This window comes from Anomalospiza imberbis, chromosome 2 (genome assembly GCF_031753505.1).
Source record: "Anomalospiza imberbis isolate Cuckoo-Finch-1a 21T00152 chromosome 2, ASM3175350v1, whole genome shotgun sequence".
Lineage (NCBI taxonomy): Eukaryota > Metazoa > Chordata > Aves > Passeriformes > Viduidae > Anomalospiza > Anomalospiza imberbis.
The window spans coordinates 63,720,103-63,743,017 of record NC_089682.1 but is presented as its reverse complement, the minus strand read 5'-3'; the positions used below and the strand labels follow the sequence as shown (position 1 = coordinate 63,743,017).

The following is a 22,915-nucleotide window of genomic DNA, read 5'->3' as shown; positions in this document are numbered from 1 at the left end:
TAACGAAAACCCAACAAACATCTTACGCCAACACGTGGCCTTTCTTTCCAAGACCAGCTCTCTTTCCAGGGATGGATCTACAGCACCTGACGGGGCTGGGGAGGGCCCGGCCCTGCTGTCACACAGGAGCCGCCGCAGGGGCTGAGCAGGAGCTCCTGTCCCTGCAGCTGTGATCCTGGGATTCTCTGAAAGTTATCCTCAAACAGTGAAAAATGGGGATGGGGCTTGGTGCCACCTGGGATAGTGGAAGGTGTCCCTGCCCACGTGTCACGATGCGATGAGGGAGAGAGGCCTCTGCCCAAATTAAGGGGCAAATGAGACCATGGGATGGCAACATCGGGATTTTATTCAACAACACGGAATTGACTGCACAAGAAGTGTGAGGTAGGGTGAGGGAAAGGAAGAGGAAACCCCTGTCAGAGAGAGGAGACACAGAGCAGGAGATAATCAACTGGACCTACATGAGCTTTAACCAGCCCCAACCATTGTGGCATGTAGAAGTTGCACGGACTCCAGAGGTGACTCCACAGCTGCTTTCTGCAGAGCAGGTCCTGGGCAGGACAGGGGAGCAGAGGGGCAAGGCTTTAGCCACAGGGTCAGCTGCAAGTTCCTTCCGGTGGATGGCTGGTATGCAAACTAGAAGTGCAAATGGGGAGAAGGGCCTTTGCAGCACCTTTACATCCACAGCAAGCCTGGCAAAGAGCAGCCCTTGTCCCGCGCCCACACCAAACTGGCGCTGCCTTTCTGAGCCAGCCTGGCTCCCGGGCCACGGGCAGCGTCAGAGCGGGGCTCTAGTGGCTTCGCTGCGGCGGCTGCGCAGCCCTGCTGCAAAGGGCTTCCCAGCACAGCTCTCTCCCAGCCGGGCTCAACCTGCGCCTTCAGTTTGCCTGCAGAGTGCAGCGACAGCCCTGCCCTGCCGGCCCGGCCGGGAACTCTCCCGCTGCCGCTGGGGATGAGCACTCACTGCTCACAGGGCACTCCGTGGCACGGGCTGTGCAAATACCCCGGCACCTCTGAGAGACAGCACATGGAATCTGGGCACTCTGCTCTTGTGCCTTACAAACCTTATTAGAAAAGGCGCAGATTCTTCAATAACGGGAACAGTGTGGGGACATTAAAATGCATTGTAATCACAACATATGGTATAGCAATGTTTCTGTATCATAGACTGTAATAGAAACAAACAATATGTAATAAAAAGAAAGTATCTGCTAGTTTTATTTATTCCTACAATTTTCTCTTCTTTTTTCTCTTCTTATTCTTCTTATGGTTCTTCTTCTTCTTCCTACTCTTTCTTACTACTCTCCTTCTTTGCTACATCTATGTATTTTTATATTCCTATTCCTATTCCTATTCCTATTCTTCTTTTTCTTCTTCTTCTACCTATTTTTAAATTCTTACTCCTATTCCTAGAACTCTTCTTCTTCTAAGTATTTCTAACTTCTTATTACTATTCTTCTTCTATCTATTCTTAAATAAGTCTTCTCCATCTTCTTTGTCTTCTTAGTCTTTGCCTTCTTTGCTGTCTTCATCTGCTTTGTCTCTGTTGTCTTCAACTTCACCTTCTTTGTCTTCATCTTCTTCATGTTTTTCCTCATCTGTTTTACTCCTCTGGCCGTGGCCTGAGGCAGGGACAGCGGAACAGCCCCCGCAGTGCCCGCAGCGCCCGCCTGAAGCGGGAGGGACGTTTCCTGGGGGCAGCCGGCTACCCGCGGAGGGCCTGGGCTCCCAGCTGGGCAGGACAGGGGCTGGGGGGGCTGTGCGGGGCAGGCGCCGGCCCTTGGCTGCACGGCTCCTGTGCCGGGCACTCCACCCAGGCCTCCCGAGGGACGGCCACTGGGAGCCCATCTGCTCCCCGTGAAACTTCCCATTTCGGGTCTTTGTCCATTTCTGCGGGCAGCTCCAGGAGGCTGACATCCTCGTCCCCGTCATCGTCGTCTGGGTTCAAGGCTTTGGTGGAGATGCCGTGTATCCTCTCCTGCAGTGCCAGCACTGACCCCGCTGCTGCTTCCTCAGCAGCTCCGGACGGGGCAGCAGCTGCCGGCTCGGCCTCCGTGGGACTGCCTGGGGCAGGAGAGGCGCTGGGCAGGGCAGGGGCTGCCTCTGCTGCCACCTCTGTGCCCACGGGGCTGGCAGAGCTGGGCCCCTCTGGGGGAAGAGCCATGCTGTCCTCTGGACGAAGCTCGATGGCCACTTCCACTTTGGACAGCTCCTCCTCAGTCGGGCTGTCCCCTGCAACCACCATGATGTCCTCCTCCACAAGGGACAGCTTCTCCTCACTGAGCTGCCCACCGCCCCTGATCACTGCCCACTGGCAGTGGGCAGGCTTCCAGCCAGCTGGGCAAGAGGCTGTGGGACCGGGAGCTGGAGTTGGCTTGGTCCTCGTCGCTGTCGTCGTCTGTCGCTGTCGGCCGCTATCGGCGTCTGGCGCAGACAGAGCCAGCGAGCTGCTTCCTCCTCAGACAGCGGCTCTCCTGGGACTGCACACCCCAGGGCTCTGCGCCCCTTGGACACCCTCAGCCAGGGCGGGGCTCCCTGATGTCACAAGGCTCTCTGGCCACCACCACCTCCCACATCACAAAGGGCCGTGACACCATGTGCCCTTTGTGTCACAAAGGGCCACCCCCGGCACCCCAACAGCAGTGGGGCAGGCAGGGACCTGTTGCAGTTTGTGTTTATTTCATTAAATTATTGTTAAATGGTTCATGCTGTTATCGCCCCACGTTTTCCCCAAGCTGGTTTGTCCCTAAGTCGTGCCCTGCCTAAAGCTGTCCAATTGGTGTTGGCCAAAGCATTCTTCTCTGTCTGGAAGTTCTGCACATCTGCTGACATTTCCTGCGGACAGCACTTGCTCGATGCATTCTTCCCAGTCGGAGGGGTCTTGGGAGCTGCTGACTTCTCCCTGGGACAGGTCTTGCTCCAAGTTTTCTTCCCATTTGGAGAGCTGGTGGTAACTTGTGACTTCCTCACCCTCCCACTGGGAAAGCTCTGGCTCCATGTTGCCTTCCCCCTCATTGTCATCTCCAGCCAAGGTCCCCTCCTTGCTCTCTTGCCCTGCTAGCACTGATGCTGCTGCTCTTTCCTCCTGCTGCTCCTCCCTGGGGGTCTGGGCTCCCAGCCGGGCAGTCCTGGGGCTGGCGGGGCTGTGCAGGGCAGGCACGGAGCTCCCTTCCCTTTCAGCTGGAACTGCTTCTACTTCTACAGCCACCCACTCTTGGAGGGAATTGGCTTCTTCCAGCTGCTGCCTCAGGTCCTGGCTCTCCAGCAGTGCCTGGCTCCTGATCACCCTGGAGATGCTGTGGTCCCAGGCCAGTGAAGTCTGGCTGCTGGCCAGGGTGTTGAGGGTGACACTGCCTGGGCTCTGTGTCCCGGCTGATGGCAGCTCCTCCCTGGGAGCAGGAGGCTCTGCTGCCTTTTCTGCCTCAGGAGCCAAAGGCTCGCGGGGCTCCTCCTCCTCAGCCTCCGTGGCTCGGCCTCCGTGGGACTCTGCAGGGAAGGAGAGGCGCTGGTGTCACGATCCGCTTGCTGCGGGGTGTCGTGATGGTTCTTTTCACCGATCCCACACGTGCGAAAAGGCAAACAACAAGGGACTATCAGTTAATCACAACAAATGCACCTTTATTAGGGGCCAAAACAGTAAATGCCATAGTGGGGGTCAGAAAGGAGATCAAAGGATAGAGAGAGAGAGAGAGAAGAGGGGGATGGGAATAGCTAACAACACAGGCGAGATCCTCAGTGGTCTGGACGATGGGGATCCCTCTTGTCGTGTCGGGGAAGTCTTCGAAGTTCTGGTCAACTCAGGGGTCCAGTTATAGTCCACAGAGGAAAGAGGGGGGAACATGCAGGACAATGAGAGTCTCCTGTGATCGCTCCGGGGGAACAGGTGAGTCCACCGAAACCACCAAGGCAGGACGAACACAGTGAAGAATAAGTCCCCTGGAATTACTGAAGGGAAACAGGTCATGTTATTAGTGGTCGGACCACCATTTTCCCCCCTCCCTGTAGTAGGGGTCTCAGTCCCAGGAGGGATTGAGGAGGGTTCACAATCTTTGTCTGTCACGGTGGTAACGAGGCAGATGAGGGGTCTTCAGTGAAGGACCACAGGAGTCACCCCAAGAGTTCATTTGGCTTAAGAACAGAGATTTGAAGCAGGCCGCACATCAGGCTGTCCTGTGCTGGGTCCATGCCAGGTCCTTGCCAACTCCTTGCCAAGTTCTTGCCAGGCCTTGTTCGGAACAGCTAACGTGACGGTACAGCAACTGCACCTGCACTGTTGCTCTCTCCAAGCTGGAACTGTAGTGGGGGATGGACTTTTTCCTTGTGACAATCGGTAGGCAAATGCGGGGGCATCAGATGGCCTCTTACAGCTGGTCCGGGCAGGCACTGCCTCTGCTGCCACATCTGTGCCCACGGGGCTGGCAGAGCTGGGCCCCTCTGGGGGACAAGGCTGAGGCTCCTCGTCCCTCACTGGGCTCAAGGGTCTGTCCCAGATCCCAGAGCTGATGTGATGCCCCAACAGAGCGGGCTCTGGTGGCTTCGCTGCGGCGGCTGCGCAGCCCTGCTGCAAAGGGCTTCCCAGCTCAGCTCTCTCCCGGCTGGGCTCAACCTGCACCTTCAGTTTGCCTGCAGAGAGCAGCGACAGCCCTGCCCTGCCGGTCCGGCCGGGAACTCTCCCGCTGCCGCTGGGGCTGAGCACTCACTGCTCACAGGGCACTCCGTGGCACGGGCTGTGCAAATACCCCGGCACCTCTGAGAGACGGCACATGGAATCTGGGCACTCTGCTCTTGTGCCTTACAAACTTTATTAGAAAAGGCGCAGATTCTTCAATAACGGGAACAGTGTGGGGACATTAAATTGCATTGTAATCACAACATATGGTATAGCAATGTTTCTGTATCATAGACTGTAATAGAAACAAACAATATGTAATAAAAAGAAAGTATCTGCTAGTTTTATTTATTCCTACAATTTTCTCTTCTTTTTTCCTCTTCTTATTCTTCTTATGGTTCTTCTTCTTCTTCTTCCTACTCTTTCTTACTACTCTCCTTCTTTACTACATCTATGTATTTTTATATTCCTATTCCTATTCCTATTCCTATTCCTATTCTTCTTTTTCTTCTTCTTCTACCTATTTTTAAATTCTTACTCCTATTCCTAGTACTCTTCTTCTTCTAAGTATTTCTAACTTCTTATTACTATTCTTCTACTATCTGTTCTTAAATAAGAACTGGTTTATTTTTTTATTTTTAAATAACAACCTAAAAAAACTGGTATTAAGTAGAAATATTTATCACAAGAATGCTAAAATTAAACTTTGGCCTAGAACACATCCCATATGCCATTCTACAAGCTCAAGCACAGAGGCTGTTAAGAGAAAAGGGAGAGAGACAGTGATATTTATTCCTGAGGAGCATTCCTAAATGAAGAGCAGATTATCAGGCCCTGAACAACCAAAATCACAACAAGTAACTAAAAGTAACGAAAACCCAACAAACATCTTACGCCAACACGTGGCCTTTCTTTCCAAGACCAGCTCTCTTTCCAGGGATGGATCTACAGCACCTGACGGGGCTGGGGAGGGCCCGGCCCTGCTGTCACACAGGAGCCGCCGCAGGGGCTGAGCAGGAGCTCCTGTCCCTGCAGCTGTGATCCTGGGATTCTCTGAAAGTTATCCTCAAACAGTGAAAAATGGGGATGGGGCTTGGTGCCACCTGGGATAGTGGAAGGTGTCCCTGCCCACGTGTCACGATGCGATGAGGGAGAGAGGCCTCTGCCCAAATTAAGGGGCAAATGAGACCATGGGATGGCAACATCGGGATTTTATTCAACAACACGGAATTGACTGCACAAGAAGTGTGAGGTAGGGTGAGGGAAAGGAAGAGGAAACCCCTGTCAGAGAGAGGAGACACAGAGCAGGAGATAATCAACTGGACCTACATGAGCTTTAACCAGCCCCAACCATTGTGGCATGTAGAAGTTGCACGGACTCCAGAGGTGACTCCACAGCTGCTTTCTGCAGAGCAGGTCCTGGGCAGGACAGGGGAGCAGAGGGGCAAGGCTTTAGCCACAGGGTCAGCTGCAAGTTCCTTCCGGTGGATGGCTGGTATGCAAACTAGAAGTGCAAATGGGGAGAAGGGCCTTTGCAGCACCTTTACATCCACAGCAAGCCTGGCAAAGAGCAGCCCTTGTCCCGCGCCCACACCAAACTGGCGCTGCCTTTCTGAGCCAGCCTGGCTCCCGGGCCACGGGCAGCGTCAGAGCGGGGCTCTAGTGGCTTCGCTGCGGCGGCTGCGCAGCCCTGCTGCAAAGGGCTTCCCAGCACAGCTCTCTCCCAGCCGGGCTCAACCTGCGCCTTCAGTTTGCCTGCAGAGTGCAGCGACAGCCCTGCCCTGCCGGCCCGGCCGGGAACTCTCCCGCTGCCGCTGGGGATGAGCACTCACTGCTCACAGGGCACTCCGTGGCACGGGCTGTGCAAATACCCCGGCACCTCTGAGAGACAGCACATGGAATCTGGGCACTCTGCTCTTGTGCCTTACAAACCTTATTAGAAAAGGCGCAGATTCTTCAATAACGGGAACAGTGTGGGGACATTAAAATGCATTGTAATCACAACATATGGTATAGCAATGTTTCTGTATCATAGACTGTAATAGAAACAAACAATATGTAATAAAAAGAAAGTATCTGCTAGTTTTATTTATTCCTACAATTTTCTCTTCTTTTTTCTCTTCTTATTCTTCTTATGGTTCTTCTTCTTCTTCCTACTCTTTCTTACTACTCTCCTTCTTTGCTACATCTATGTATTTTTATATTCCTATTCCTATTCCTATTCCTATTCTTCTTTTTCTTCTTCTTCTACCTATTTTTAAATTCTTACTCCTATTCCTAGAACTCTTCTTCTTCTAAGTATTTCTAACTTCTTATTACTATTCTTCTTCTATCTATTCTTAAATAAGTCTTCTCCATCTTCTTTGTCTTCTTAGTCTTTGCCTTCTTTGCTGTCTTCATCTGCTTTGTCTCTGTTGTCTTCAACTTCACCTTCTTTGTCTTCATCTTCTTCATGTTTTTCCTCATCTGTTTTACTCCTCTGGCCGTGGCCTGAGGCAGGGACAGCGGAACAGCCCCCGCAGTGCCCGCAGCGCCCGCCTGAAGCGGGAGGGACGTTTCCTGGGGGCAGCCGGCTACCCGCGGAGGGCCTGGGCTCCCAGCTGGGCAGGACAGGGGCTGGGGGGGCTGTGCGGGGCAGGCGCCGGCCCTTGGCTGCACGGCTCCTGTGCCGGGCACTCCACCCAGGCCTCCCGAGGGACGGCCACTGGGAGCCCATCTGCTCCCCGTGAAACTTCCCATTTCGGGTCTTTGTCCATTTCTGCGGGCAGCTCCAGGAGGCTGACATCCTCGTCCCCGTCATCGTCGTCTGGGTTCAAGGCTTTGGTGGAGATGCCGTGTATCCTCTCCTGCAGTGCCAGCACTGACCCCGCTGCTGCTTCCTCAGCAGCTCCGGACGGGGCAGCAGCTGCCGGCTCGGCCTCCGTGGGACTGCCTGGGGCAGGAGAGGCGCTGGGCAGGGCAGGGGCTGCCTCTGCTGCCACCTCTGTGCCCACGGGGCTGGCAGAGCTGGGCCCCTCTGGGGGAAGAGCCATGCTGTCCTCTGGACGAAGCTCGATGGCCACTTCCACTTTGGACAGCTCCTCCTCAGTCGGGCTGTCCCCTGCAACCACCATGATGTCCTCCTCCACAAGGGACAGCTTCTCCTCACTGAGCTGCCCACCGCCCCTGATCACTGCCCACTGGCAGTGGGCAGGCTTCCAGCCAGCTGGGCAAGAGGCTGTGGGACCGGGAGCTGGAGTTGGCTTGGTCCTCGTCGCTGTCGTCGTCTGTCGCTGTCGGCCGCTATCGGCGTCTGGCGCAGACAGAGCCAGCGAGCTGCTTCCTCCTCAGACAGCGGCTCTCCTGGGACTGCGTACCCCAGGGCTCTGCGCCCCTTGGACACCCTCAGCCAGGGCGGGGCTCCCTGATGTCACAAGGCTCTCTGGCCACCACCACCTCCCACATCACAAAGGGCCGTGACACCATGTGCCCTTTGTGTCACAAAGGGCCACCCCCGGCACCCCAACAGCAGTGGGGCAGGCAGGGACCTGTTGCAGTTTGTGTTTATTTCATTAAATTATTGTTAAATGGTTCATGCTGTTATCGCCCCACGTTTTCCCCAAGCTGGTTTGTCCCTAAGTCGTGCCCTGCCTAAAGCTGTCCAATTGGTGTTGGCCAAAGCATTCTTCTCTGTCTGGAAGTTCTGCACATCTGCTGACATTTCCTGCGGACAGCACTTGCTCGATGCATTCTTCCCAGTCGGAGGGGTCTTGGGAGCTGCTGACTTCTCCCTGGGACAGGTCTTGCTCCAAGTTTTCTTCCCATTTGGAGAGCTGGTGGTAACTTGTGACTTCCTCACCCTCCCACTGGGAAAGCTCTGGCTCCATGTTGCCTTCCCCCTCATTGTCATCTCCAGCCAAGGTCCCCTCCTTGCTCTCTTGCCCTGCTAGCACTGATGCTGCTGCTCTTTCCTCCTGCTGCTCCTCCCTGGGGGTCTGGGCTCCCAGCCGGGCAGTCCTGGGGCTGGCGGGGCTGTGCAGGGCAGGCACGGAGCTCCCTTCCCTTTCAGCTGGAACTGCTTCTACTTCTACAGCCACCCACTCTTGGAGGGAATTGGCTTCTTCCAGCTGCTGCCTCAGGTCCTGGCTCTCCAGCAGTGCCTGGCTCCTGATCACCCTGGAGATGCTGTGGTCCCAGGCCAGTGAAGTCTGGCTGCTGGCCAGGGTGTTGAGGGTGACACTGCCTGGGCTCTGTGTCCCGGCTGATGGCAGCTCCTCCCTGGGAGCAGGAGGCTCTGCTGCCTTTTCTGCCTCAGGAGCCAAAGGCTCGCGGGGCTCCTCCTCCTCAGCCTCCGTGGCTCGGCCTCCGTGGGACTCTGCAGGGAAGGAGAGGCGCTGGTGTCACGATCCGCTTGCTGCGGGGTGTCGTGATGGTTCTTTTCACCGATCCCACACGTGCGAAAAGGCAAACAACAAGGGACTATCAGTTAATCACAACAAATGCACCTTTATTAGGGGCCAAAACAGTAAATGCCATAGTGGGGGTCAGAAAGGAGATCAAAGGATAGAGAGAGAGAGAGAGAAGAGGGGGATGGGAATAGCTAACAACACAGGCGAGATCCTCAGTGGTCTGGACGATGGGGATCCCTCTTGTCGTGTCGGGGAAGTCTTCGAAGTTCTGGTCAACTCAGGGGTCCAGTTATAGTCCACAGAGGAAAGAGGGGGGAACATGCAGGACAATGAGAGTCTCCTGTGATCGCTCCGGGGGAACAGGTGAGTCCACCGAAACCACCAAGGCAGGACGAACACAGTGAAGAATAAGTCCCCTGGAATTACTGAAGGGAAACAGGTCATGTTATTAGTGGTCGGACCACCATTTTCCCCCCTCCCTGTAGTAGGGGTCTCAGTCCCAGGAGGGATTGAGGAGGGTTCACAATCTTTGTCTCTCACGGTGGTAACGAGGCAGATGAGGGGTCTTCAGTGAAGGACCACAGGAGTCACCCCAAGAGTTCATTTGGCTTAAGAACAGAGATTTGAAGCAGGCCGCACATCAGGCTGTCCTGTGCTGGGTCCATGCCAGGTCCTTGCCAACTCCTTGCCAAGTTCTTGCCAGGCCTTGTTCGGAACAGCTAACGTGACGGTACAGCAACTGCACCTGCACTGTTGCTCTCTCCAAGCTGGAACTGTAGTGGGGGATGGACTTTTTCCTTGTGACAATCGGTAGGCAAATGCGGGGGCATCAGATGGCCTCTTACAGCTGGTCCGGGCAGGCACTGCCTCTGCTGCCACATCTGTGCCCACGGGGCTGGCAGAGCTGGGCCCCTCTGGGGGACAAGGCTGAGGCTCCTCGTCCCTCACTGGGCTCAAGGGTCTGTCCCAGATCCCAGAGCTGATGTGATGCCCCAACAGAGCGGGCTCTGGTGGCTTCGCTGCGGCGGCTGCGCAGCCCTGCTGCAAAGGGCTTCCCAGCTCAGCTCTCTCCCGGCTGGGCTCAACCTGCACCTTCAGTTTGCCTGCAGAGAGCAGCGACAGCCCTGCCCTGCCGGTCCGGCCGGGAACTCTCCCGCTGCCGCTGGGGCTGAGCACTCACTGCTCACAGGGCACTCCGTGGCACGGGCTGTGCAAATACCCCGGCACCTCTGAGAGACGGCACATGGAATCTGGGCACTCTGCTCTTGTGCCTTACAAACTTTATTAGAAAAGGCGCAGATTCTTCAATAACGGGAACAGTGTGGGGACATTAAATTGCATTGTAATCACAACATATGGTATAGCAATGTTTCTGTATCATAGACTGTAATAGAAACAAACAATATGTAATAAAAAGAAAGTATCTGCTAGTTTTATTTATTCCTACAATTTTCTCTTCTTTTTTCTCTTTTTATTCTTCTTATGGTTCTTCTTCCTACTCTTTCTTACTACTCTCCTTCTTTGCTACATCTATGTATTTTTATATTCCTATTCCTATTCCTATTCCTATTCCTATTCCTATTCTTCTTTTTCTTCTTCTTCTACCTATTTTTAAATTCTTACTCCTATTCCTAGAACTCTTCTTCTTCTAAGTATTTCTAACTTCTTATTACTATTCTTCTTCTGTCTATTCTTAAATAAGTCTTCTCCATCTTCTTTTTCTTCTTAGTCTTTGCCTTCTTTGCTGTCTTCATCTTCTTTGTCTCTGTTGTCTTCAACTTCACCTTCTTTGTCTTCATCTTCTTCATGTTTTTCCTCATCTGTTTTACTCCTCTGGCCGTGGCCTGAGGCAGGGACAGCGGAACAGCCCCCGCAGTGCCCGCAGCGCCCGCCTGAAGCGGGAGGGACGTTTCCTGGGGGCAGCCGGCTGCCCGCGGAGGGCCTGGGCACCCAGCTGGGCAGGCCAGGGGCTGGGGGGGCTGTGCGGGGCAGGCGCCGGCCCTTGGCTGCACGGCTCCTGTGCCGGGCACTCCACCCAGGCCTCCCGAGGGACGGCCACTGGGAGCCCATCTGCTCCCCGTGAAACTTCCCATTTCGGGTCTTTGTCCATTTCTGCGGGCAGCTCCAGGAGGCTGACATCATCGTCCCCGTCAGCGTCGTCTGGGTTCAAGGCTTTGGTGGAGATGCCGTGTATCCTCTCCTGCAGTGCCAGCACTGACCCCGCTGCTGCTTCCTCAGCAGCTCCGGACGGGGCAGCAGCTGCCGGCTCGGCCTCCGTGGGACTGCCTGGGGCAGGAGAGGTGCTGGGCAGGGCAGGGGCTGCCTCTGTTGCCACCTCTGTGCCCACGGGGCTGGCAGAGCTGGGCCCCTCTGGGGGAAGAGCCATGCTGTCCTCTGGACGAAGCTCGATGGCCACTTCCACTTTGGACAGCTCCTCCTCAGTCGGGCTGTCCCCTGCAACCACCATGATGTCCTCTTCCACAAGGGACAGCTTCTCCTCACTGAGCTGCCCACCGCCCCTGATCACTGCCCACTGGGGGCTTCCAGCCAGCTGGGCAAGGGGCTGTGGAACCGGGAGCTGGAGTTGGCTTGGTCCTCGTCGCTGTCGTCGTCTGTCGCTGTCGGCCGCTATCGGCGTCTGGCGCAGACAGAGCCAGGGAGCCGCTTCCTCCTCAGACAGCGGCTCTCCTGGGACTGCGCACCCCAGGGCTCTGCGCCCCTTGGACACCCTCAGCCAGGGCGGGGCTCCCTGATGTCACAAGGCTCTCTGGCCACCACCACCTCCCACATCACAAAGGGCCGTGACACCATGTGCCCTTTGTGTCACAAAGGGCCACCCCCGGCACCCCAACAGCAGTGGGGCAGGCAGGGACCTGTTGCAGTTTGTGTTTATTTCATTAAATTATTGTTAAATGGTTCATGCTGCTATCGCCCCACGTTTTCCCCAAGCTGGTTTGTCCCTAAGTCGTGGCCTGCCTAAAGCTGTCCAATTGGTGTTGGCCAAAGCATTCTTCTCTGTCTGGAAGTTCTGCACATCTGCTGACATTTCCTGCGGACAGCACTTGCTCGATGCATTCTTCCCAGTCGGAGGGGTCTTGGGAGCTGCTGACTTCTCCCTGGGACAGGTCTTGCTCCAAGTTTTCTTCCCATTTGGAGAGCTGGTGGTAACTTGTGACTTCCTCACCCTCCCACTGGGAAAGCTCTGGCTCCATGTTGCCTTCCCCCTCATTGTCATCTCCAGCCAAGGTCCCCTCCTTGCTCTCTTGCCCTGCTCGCACTGATGCTGCTGCTCTTTCCTCCTGCTGCTCCTCCCTGGGGGTCTGGGCTCCCAGCCGGGCAGTCCTGGGGCTGGCGGGGCTGTGCAGGGCAGGCACGGAGCTCCCTTCCCTTTCAGCTGGAACTGCTTCTACTTCTACAGCCACCCACTCTTGGAGGGAATTGGCTTCTTCCAGCTGCTGCCTCAGGTCCTGGCTCTCCAGCAGTGCCTGGCTCCTGATCACCCTGGAGATGCTGTGGTCCCAGGCCAGTGAAGTCTGGCTGCTGGCCAGGGTGTTGAGGGTGACACTGCCTGGGCTCTGTGTCCCGGCTGATGGCAGCTCCTCCCTGGGAGCAGGAGGCTCTGCTGCCTTTTCTGCCTCAGGAGCCAAAGGCTCGCGGGGCTCCTCCTCCTCAGCCTCCGTGGCTCGGCCTCCGTGGGACTCTGCAGGGAAGGAGAGGCGCTGGTGTCACGATCCGCTTGCTGCGGGGTGTCGTGATGGTTCTTTTCACCGATCCCACACGTGCGCAAAGGCAAGCAACAAGGGACTATCAGTTAATCACAACAAATGCACCTTTATTAGGGGCCAAAACAGTAAATGCCATAGTGGGGGTCAGAAAGGAGATCAAAGGATAGAGAGAGAGAGAGAAGAGGGGGATGGGAATAGCTAACAACACAGGCGAGATCCTCAGTGGTCTGGACGATGGGGATCCCACTTGTCGTGTCGGGGAAGTCTTCGAAGTTCTGGTCAACTCAGGGGTCCAGTTATAGTCCACAGAGGAAAGAGGGGGGAACATGCAGGACAATGAGAGTCTCCTGTGATTGCTGCGGGGGAACAGGTGAGTCCACCGAAACCACCAAGGCAGGACGAACACAGTGAAGAATAAGTCCCCTGGAATTACTGAAGGGAAACAGGTCATGTCATTAGTGGTCGGACCACCATTTTCCCCCCTCCCTGTAGTAGGGGTCTCAGTCCCAGGAGGGATTGAGGAGGGTTCACAATCTTTGTCTGTCACGGTGGTAACGAGGCAGATGAGGGGTCTTCAGTGAAGGACCACAGGAGTCACCCCAAGAGTTCATTTGGCTTAAGAACAGAGATTTGAAGCAGGCCGCGCATCAGGCTGTCCTGTGCTGGGTCCATGCCAGGTCCTTGCACACTCCTTGCCAAGTTCTTGCCAGGCCTTGTTCGGAACAGCTAACGTGACGGTACAGCAACTGCACCTGCACTGCTGCTCTCTCCAAGCTGGAACTGTAGTGGGGGATGGACTTTTTCCTTGTGACAATCGGTAGGCAAATGCGGGGGCATCAGATGGCCTCTTACAGCTGGTCCGGGCAGGCACTGCCTCTGCTGCCACCTCTGTGCCCACGGGGCTGGCAGAGCTGGGCCCCTCTGGGGGACAAGGCTGACGCTCCTCGTCCCTCACTGGGCTCAAGGGTCTGTCCCAGATCCCAGAGCTGATGTGATGCCCCAACAGAGCGGGGCTCTGGTGGCTTTGCTGTGGCGCCTGCGCAGCCCTGCTGCAAAGGGCTTCCCAGCACAGCTCTCTCCCGGCCGGGCTCAACCTGCGCCTTCAGTTTGCCTGCAGAGAGCAGCGACAGCCCTGCCCTGCCGGCCAGGCCGGGAACTCTCCCGCTGCCGCTGGGGCTGAGCACTCACTGCTCACAGGGCACTCCGTGGCACGGGCTGTGCAAATACCCCGGCACCTCTGAGAGACAGCACATGGAATCTGGGCACTCTGCTCTTGTGCCTTACAAACCTTATTAGAAAAGGCGCAGATCCTTCAATAACGGGAACAGTGTGGGGACATTAAAATGCATTGTAATCACAACATATGGTATAGCAATGTTTCTGTATCATAGACTGTAATAGAAACAAACAATATGTAATAAAAAGAAAGTATCTGCTAGTTTTATTTATTCCTACAATTTTCTCTTCTTTTTTCTCTTCTTATTCTTCTTATGGTTCTTCTTCTTCTTCCTATTCTTTCTTACTACTCTCCTTCTTTGCTACATCTATGTATTTTTATATTCTTATTCCTATTCCTATTCCTATTCCTATTCTTCTTTTTCTTCTTCTTCTACCTATTTTTAAATTCTTACTCCTATTCCTAGTACTCTTCTTCTTCTAAGTATTTCTAACTTCTTATTACTATTCTTCTTCTATCTATTCTTAAATAAGTCTTCTCCATCTTCTTTGTCTTCTTAGTCTTTGCCTTCTTTGCTGTCTTCATCTTCTTTGTCTCTGTTGTCTTCAACTTCACCTTCTTTGTCTTCATCTTCTTCATGTTTTTCCTCATCTGTTTTACTCCTCTGGCCGTGGCCTGAGGCAGGGACAGCGGAACAGCCCCCGCAGTGCCCGCAGCGCCCGCCTGAAGCGGGAGGGACGTTTCCTGGGGACAGCCGGCTGCCCGCGGAGGGCCTGGGCTCCCAGCTGGGCAGGCCAGGGGCTGGGGGGGCTGTGCGGGGCAGGCGCCGGCCCTTGGCTGCACGGCTCCTGTGCCGGGCACTCCACCCAGGCCTCCCGAGGGACGGCCACTGGGAGCCCATCTGCTCCCCGTGAAACTTCCCATTTCGGGTCTTTGTCCATTTCTGCGGGCAGCTCCAGGAGGCTGACATCATCGTCCCCGTCATCGTCGTCTGGGTTCAAGGCTTTGGTGGAGATGCCGTGCATCCTCTCCTGCAGTGCCAGCACTGACCCCGCTGCTGCTTCCTCAGCAGCTCCGGACGGGGCAGCAGCTGCCGGCTCGGCCTCCGTGGGACTGCCTGGGGCAGGAGAGGCGCTGGGCAGGGCAGGGGCTGCCTCTGCTGCCACCTCTGTGCCCACGGGGCTGGCAGAGCTGGGCCCCTCTGGGGGAAGAGCCATGCTGTCCTCTGGACGAAGCTCGATGGCCACTTCCACTTTGGACAGCTCCTCCTCAGTCGGGCTGTCCCCTGCAACCACCATGATGTCCTCTTCCACAAGGGACAGCTTCTCCTCACTGAGCTGCCCACCGCCCCTGATCACTGCCCACTGGCAGTGGGCAGGCTTCCAGCCAGCTGGGCAAGGGGCTGTGGGACCGGGAGCTGGAGTTGGCTTGGTCCTCGTCGCTGTCGTCGTCTGTCGCTGTCGGCCGCTATCGGCGTCTGGCGCAGACAGAGCCAGCGAGCTGCTTCCTCCTCAGACAGCGGCTCTCCTGGGACTGCGCATCCCAGGGCTCTGCGCCCCTTGGACACCCTCAGCCAGGGCGGGGCTCCCTGATGTCACAAGGCTCTCTGGCCACCACCACCTCCCACATCACAAAGGGCCGTGACACCATGTGCCCTTTGTGTCACAAAGGGCCACCCCCGGCACCCCAACAGCAGTGGGGCAGGCAGGGACCTGTTGCAGTTTGTGTTTATTTCATTAAATTATTGTTAAATGGTTCATGCTGCTATCGCCCCACGTTTTCCCCAAGCTGGCTTGTCCCTAAGTCATGCCCTGCCTAAAGCTGTCCAATTGGTGTTGGCCAAAGCATTCTTCTCTGTCTGGAAGTTCTGCACATCTGCTGACATTTCCTGCGGACAGCACTTGCTCGATGCATTCTTCCCAGTCGGAGGGGTCTTGGGAGCTGCTGACTTCTCCCTGGGACAGGTCTTGCTCCAAGTTTTCTTCCCATTTGGAGAGCTGGTGGTAACTTGTGACTTCCTCACCCTCCCACTGGGAAAGCTCTGGCTCCATGTTGCCTTCCCCCTCATTGTCATCTCCAGCCAAGGTCCCCTCCTTGCTCTCTTGCCCTGCTCGCACTGATGCTGCTGCTCTTTCCTCCTGCTGCTCCTCCCTGGGGGTCTGGGCTCCCAGCCGGGCAGTCCTGGGGCTGGCGGGGCTGTGCAGGGCAGGCACGGAGCTCCCTTCCCTTTCAGCTGGAACTGCTTCTACTTCTACAGCCACCCACTCTTGGAGGGAATTGGCTTCTTCCAGCTGCTGCCTCAGGTCCTGGCTCTCCAGCAGTGCCTGGCTCCTGATCACCCTGGAGATGCTGTGGTCCCAGGCCAGTGAAGTCTGGCTGCTGGCCAGGGTGTTGAGGGTGACACTGGCTGGGCTCTGTGTCCCGGCTGATGGCAGCTCCTCCCTGGGAGCAGGAGGCTCTGCTGCCTTTTCTGCCTCAGGAGCCAAAGGCTCGCGGGGCTCCTCCTCCTCAGCCTCCGTGGCTCGGCCTCCGTGGGACTCTGCAGGGAAGGAGAGGCGCTGGTGTCACGATCCGCTTGCTGCGGGGTGTCGTGATGGTTCTTTTCACCGATCCCACACGTGCGCAAAGGCAAGCAACAAGGGACTATCAGTTAATCACAACAAATGCACCTTTATTAGGGGCCAAAACAGTAAATGCCATAGTGGGGGTCAGAAAGGAGATCAAAGGATAGAGAGAGAGAGAGAGAGAGAAGAGGGGGATGGGAATAGCTAACAACACAGGCGAGATCCTCAGTGGTCTGGACGATGGGGATCCCTCTTGTCGTGTCGGGGAAGTCTTCGAAGTTCTGGTCAACTCAGGGGTCCAGTTATAGTCCACAGAGGAAAGAGGGGGGAACATGCAGGACAATGAGAGTCTCCTGTGATCGCTGCGGGGGAACAGGTGAGTCCACTGAAACCACCAAGGCAGGACGAACACAGTGAAGAATAAGTCCCCTGGAATTACTGAAGGGAAACAGGTCATGTCATTAGTGGTCGGACCACCATTTTCCCCCCTCCCTGTAGTAGGGGTCTCAGTCCCAGGAAGGATTGAGGAGGGTTCACAATCTTTGTCTGTCACGGTGGTAACGAGGCAGATGAGGGGTCTTCAGTGAAGGACCACAGGAGTCACCCCAAGAGTTCATTTGGCTTAAGAACAGAGATTTGAAGCAGGCCGCGCATCAGGCTGTCCTGTGCTGGGTCCATGCCAGGTCCTTGCCAACTCCTTGCCAAGTTCTTGCCAGGCCTTGTTCGGAGCAGCTAGCGTGACGGTACAGCAACTGCACCTGCACTGCTGCTCTCTCCAAGCTGGAACTGTAGTGGGGGATGGACTTTCTCCTTGTGACAATCGGTAGGCAAATGCGGGGGCATCAGATGGCCTCTTACAGCTGGTCCGGGCAGGCACTGCCTCTGCTGCCACATCTGTGCCCACGGGGCTGGCAGAGCTGGGCCCCTCTGGGGGACAAGGCTGAGGCTCCTCGTCCCTCACTGGGCTCAAGGGTCTGTCCCAGATCCCAGAGCTGATGTGATGCCCAAACAGAGCGGGGCTCTGGTGGCTTCGCTGCGGCGGCTGCACAGCCCTGCTGCAAAGGGCTTCCCAGCACAGCTGTCTCCCGGCCGGGCTCAACCTGCGCCTTCAGTTTGCCTGCAGAGAGCAGCGACAGCCCTGCCCTGCCGGCCCGGCCGGGAACTCTCCCTCTGCCGCTGGGGCTGAGCACTCACTGCTCACAGGGCACTCCGTGGCACGGGCTGTGCAAATACCCCGGCACCTCTGAGAGACAGCACATGGAATCTGGGCACTCTGCTCTTGTGCCTTACAAACCTTATTAGAAAAGGCGCAGATTCTTCAATAACGGGAACAGTGTGGGGACATTAAAATGCATTGTAATCACAACATATGGTATAGCAATGTTTCTGTATCATAGACTGTAATAGAAACAAACAATATGTAATAAAAAGAAAGTATCTGCTAGTTTTATTTATTCCTACAATTTTCTCTTCTTTTTTCTCTTCTTATTCTTCTTATGGTTCTTCTTCTTCTTCCTATTCTTTCTTACTACTCTCCTTCTTTGCTACATCTATGTATTTTTATATTCCTATTCCTATTCCTATTCCTATTCCTATTCTTCTTTTTCTTCTTCTTCTACCTATTTTTAAATTCTTACTCCTATTCCTAGAACTCTTCTTCTTCTAAGTATTTCTAACTTCTTATTACTATTCTTCTACTATCTATTCTTAAATAAGAACTGGTTTATTTATTTATTCTTAAATAACAACCTTAAAAAAACTGGTATTAAGTAGAAATAGTTATCACAAGAATGCTAAAATTAAACTTTGGCCTAGAACACATCCCATATGCCATTCTACAAGCTCAAGCACAGAGGCTGTTAAGAGAAAAGGGAGAGAGACAGTGATATTTATTCCTGAGGAGCATTCCTAAATGAAGAGCAGATTATCAGGCCCTGAACAACCATAATCACAACAAGTAACTAAAAGTAACGAAAACCCAACAAACATCTTACGCCAACACGTGGCCTTTCTTTCCAAGACCAGCTCTCTTTCCAGGGATGGATCTACAGCACCTGACGGGGCTGGGGAGGGCCCGGCCCTGCTGTCACACAGGAGCCGCCGCAGGGGCTGAGCAGGAGCTCCTGTCCCTGCAGCTGTGATCCTGGGATTCTCTGAAAGTTATCCTCAAACAGTGAAAAATGGGGATGGGGCTTGGGGCCACCTGGGATAGTGGAAGGTGTCCCTGCCCACGTGTCACGATGCGATGAGGGAGAGAGGTCTCTGCCCAAATTAAGGGGCAAATGAGACCATGGGATGGTATATCATGTTTCAGTATATAAGTTTTCTTACAATACTATTATTTTTCAGTAACAATTCTGGAGTCATAATAATTGGACTCTTAAGATTTGAATTATGCTAACAAAAAAAAAAAAAAGCTTGACTTAATAAGGTGTGCTTGGATTTTGCCTATGAACAAGGCTTGAAATGTGTCAGCTGGTATATAGTGCAGGTAGCCCACCTGTGGACCTTTGGGGCATATTTGCAGGAGGACAGCCCTCTTTGAGCCCATACAGTATTGTAAGGGTTGGTCCTTCTGAAGCTCTCGCAGCAATTTCAGGCTGTCTTTTTATGTTCAGTATACGATAATCAAAGAAGATGAAGGAATAGGTTTAATATATGTTCCTGATCTTGGGAAGTGTCTCAGATAAAAAAGTTGATTTTTGGGCAATATCCACAGATCTTTTTAAGGGTATAAGATTGCTTCCTGTTTGCCCACGAAGGAAATTTTGAGTATGACACTGCATTTTAGCCTTTCTTTCATCCTACTGCAGTCATTGACCATACAAATATCTCCCTGACTCAGTTTTAAAATTACTGGGCACTGGTTTGCAACATGATGTGGCAATGGAAGAATATTATCAACTCTGTATCAAAATGTTCATTTCATAGCACTCCATGCACACTGTATATATTCCTTTTTTAATTATTATTTTCGTCCAATGCCGTAGTATGCATTTACTCCACCTGGGAATGTAGCATCTATCACTTTACTGTGAAGAGAATTTAATAAAATTAACCAGGAAATAGTTCTACCATCTAGTCATACTGTTTTTAACATAAAAATGCCTTCCACATAATGTCTGTATATGTGAGACAGTTAAGTATTTTAAGTTTTGTCTTCCAAATTCTCCATAAATATTTTGGCAGCCATTTCAAAAATTGCTGCACCATTGGGTTGTTTATAGTAGACAGAAAAATTGGGTTAAAAAAGCACCAGTCAGGAAATTCTTCTGCTAACTATCCATCTTAAAGCCATACTCTTTTGCCAATGGTACATCTGTGATGTGAACCTAAGCTGGTGACTTAAGGAGAGTGCATGAACAAACATTTGCTTTCACTGTATTTCTGTAAGATGTAAATGTGCATTTTTAAAATTATTTATTTTACATAATGAACCTGAGTGTTACAATTTACATTCTGCGAGGTCAAGAAGTTAGTAAGTCTTCACTGAATAACTTTAATGCATTTTCTTACATTAAAGTAAGATCCTTTTTTTCTCCTTCTTGTCTTAATCCAAACCAAATATTGATCATGATGATCTGTGCTGAAAAAGACCTCTTGCATCAGCATTTGGACTTGCTCATTCCCAGCTATATGTACAACAGTACTTTTTAAATTATCATTATTAGGAACGTGGAAGAGTGCAGCTAAGCCATATTCAAAATAATCTGAAAAAAAATACTCTGTCAGAATTGACTTTTTTCCATTTTGGAGTTTTAAGCTGGAATTACTCCAGGTGTAAAGTTGTAGAATTTCCCACATGTCTGACTTTAACAACTATAGTTCAACTAAAGGACTTCTTGATCAGCTTCTAGAGATATCAAAGGGCATCAAGAAGAATGTGTTTAAACTACTTACGAGGATAAGCAAATCTGTTTCCTCTCCTGTGAATTTCATTTAGTCAAGATAAAATTGCACATTTCTGTATTAGGTTTTACAGTGAGTATAATTCAGGAATACTGAAAGTGGACAATGAACTCTAGTTCTACTTTTTAGTTCTAATGTGTTTTGACAGCTATGTATATATGAGTTTTCAAAATAGTGAAAGTTCTTTGTCTCTCTCTCTGCTACACTTTGGCTTCCAAGTGCATTAAAGTGGATATTCCCGTATAAGTGTGTACTTAGGAATTAGTTGGCAGTTTTTCTATTTTTTTTACTATTGTGCGTTTAAGCCTTTAAGCTTTCTAAAATAAAAAGTACCTATTTCAAATTATTTTTGTGTTTGTTTTCACAGGAGATCAGTCATCACTTTGAAGGGGTACTAGAGAGGGTCAAGTTGATTATTTCAGTTTGAACTTTTTCCCTGAAAAGCAAAGGGAAGAATAATTAAAATAGCTTGAATTAAGGAGGAGCTCTGTGAAATAGCAGCTTTGCTCCATTAAGCAAGAAGAACTATGAAACAACTGCTAGTGATTAGAGTTATGGGAAGGTATCTTACTGTGATGAGAGAAACAAAAAACATTTGGCTAAACTTTCCACTAATGCTGGCTACAAGGTGACCCTACTTAGTGTACTAGTGACCTGTTAAATCACATTTCTAATACACAGGTGGGAAGCTCCCATCTGTAGTGATCTTTGCATGGCAGGCTTTGGAAGTTTCACATGAAGACCATTACTTTTATAGTATTACTGCTTTTAGAATAGAATGTTTCCAGGGATGGGACATCTACAACCTCTCTGGGCAACCTGCTCCAGTGTTTCACCACCCTCACTGTAAAAAAATTCTTCCTTATATTGAGTCTGAATCTACCCTCTTTTAGTTTAAAACCATTAAATATGACTTGCCTACATAGGCACTGTGCCAATAAATATTCTGGGTATATTTCACTCTGGGAGGTAGTTTGTCAGTAAAAGTTGATGATTCTGTCAGCAGGAGAAAAGATTCCACATAGCTTCATGAAGCTCACACCTACTGAAGGACACTTTTGTGATTATGCCTTTGACTAGAGCCTGCTTTGCTTTCCAACCAGTGAGAGGACACATTTAATATATTTTTTATTAATAACAGATTCTGTCAATTATAGTTTTGTGTTACTGTTTTATCCCATTTTGTGCTGCTAAACTGATTGTCTTTCAGGAAGCTTCTTAATAACTACAACTTGATACTTTTGCATATTTATAAATAATAGCTGTAGCTCCTTTGTGTTATTTCTAAATAACAACTTTTAAACTGTTATTACTTCCCCAACAGCTTGTGAAAAGTACACACAGAGCATTTGCAATTAACCTTCCTACTGATCTGTTTACTGTGACACACTTGTGTGGTACTGTAAAAGCTGTTGTAAAAGTCACATTAGTGACAAGAACTGGTTGAGTTTGCATGTTAATTCACATATAAAAAAGAATCAAATCCCTGGTTGAGGCTAAGAAATTAAAATATGTTGTGACTCTTCTTCATCACCCACTGTCCCATTTATGTTCCGACAAACTAAAAATCCAGCTGTGCTGAAGTTAATAGCATTTAATTTATGGACAAGCAAGCTTTTGTACTAAAATGGCAAGTTGGTAAGCAAGTTACTAATATTTCAGTAAATGTAATTCATAAAGATAGGAATGATCTGCTTTGGCTTCTTAAATACAGAGCCTTTGAAGAAAGACAGAAGGAAGAAGAAGCAAAAGAAAAAAGATTTAGAGAACAAGTTCTGCAGCAAAGGAAAATTAAATTTCAGGCGGCAACTGCTAAGTTCCAGCATGCTCATCAGTCCTTTTCTCAGCAGAAACAAACAGGTTTGTGAATTTGCTGTTATTCACAATACAAGTATTTTTATATTCACAGAATCAAAGAATAGTTAAGGTTGAAAGGGACCTCTGGAGGCCATTAATCTTTTCTGTTAGTAAACAGAAAATTTTGACTTCACTCAAAGTAATTGAATTCACAAAAGCAAAACAACTGACAAGTAGCTCAGATCTACATCACCATAGTGGATATGACAATTGGGTAGGGGAAATAAAAACAGATTTGTTTTTTTTTTTTCCCTAAAAACTGTATTGTGAGATATTTCCCTATATTCCAGTCACAGTAAGTACATGACCTCCTTGAGGTATTGTGGCTTCCTGGGTTTTCCCCACTTTTTTGACTGCAGTGTGCTTATTGGTTGCAGTACTGTGCTTTCACAGCTGGGTGAGGGGTGTTACAAGGCCGCTCACAGTTACAAGGATAGCGTAATGATCCCCTCTTTGAACATTTGAATATAAAATATTCCAAAATATGCATTTTTTTTGTCATTAAGTAAATGCAGTCCTAGCATATATTAATATGGTACATAACGTTTTTTTTCTCCTGAATTAGTCCACTTTCTAAGCTGTTCTCCTGCTTGGAAGCAATGATCACTTCAGCTCAGTTCCCGCTTTCTTGGAATCAGTGCAGATTGGCAGGAGTTTGTAACAGCATTGGCCAAGTCTGATTTCCC

At 51.5% G+C, this 22,915-nt stretch overlaps 1 protein-coding gene across 3 annotated transcripts in view; it reads left to right on the top strand.

The window, feature by feature from the left end:
* Positions 1-22,915, top strand: part of CEP126 (centrosomal protein 126) — a 161,299-nt gene that overhangs the window by 110,287 nt on the left and 28,097 nt on the right. For all 3 annotated transcript variants that reach the window (XR_010996329.1, XM_068181439.1, XM_068181440.1), the window contains exon 3: positions 22,087-22,232. Coding sequence is in view for 2 of the 3 variants with exons in the window: in XM_068181439.1 (XP_068037540.1) it covers positions 22,087-22,232 (146 nt within the window). In the remaining variant the exon portion in view is untranslated. The remainder of the gene's footprint in view (positions 1-22,086; positions 22,233-22,915) is intronic.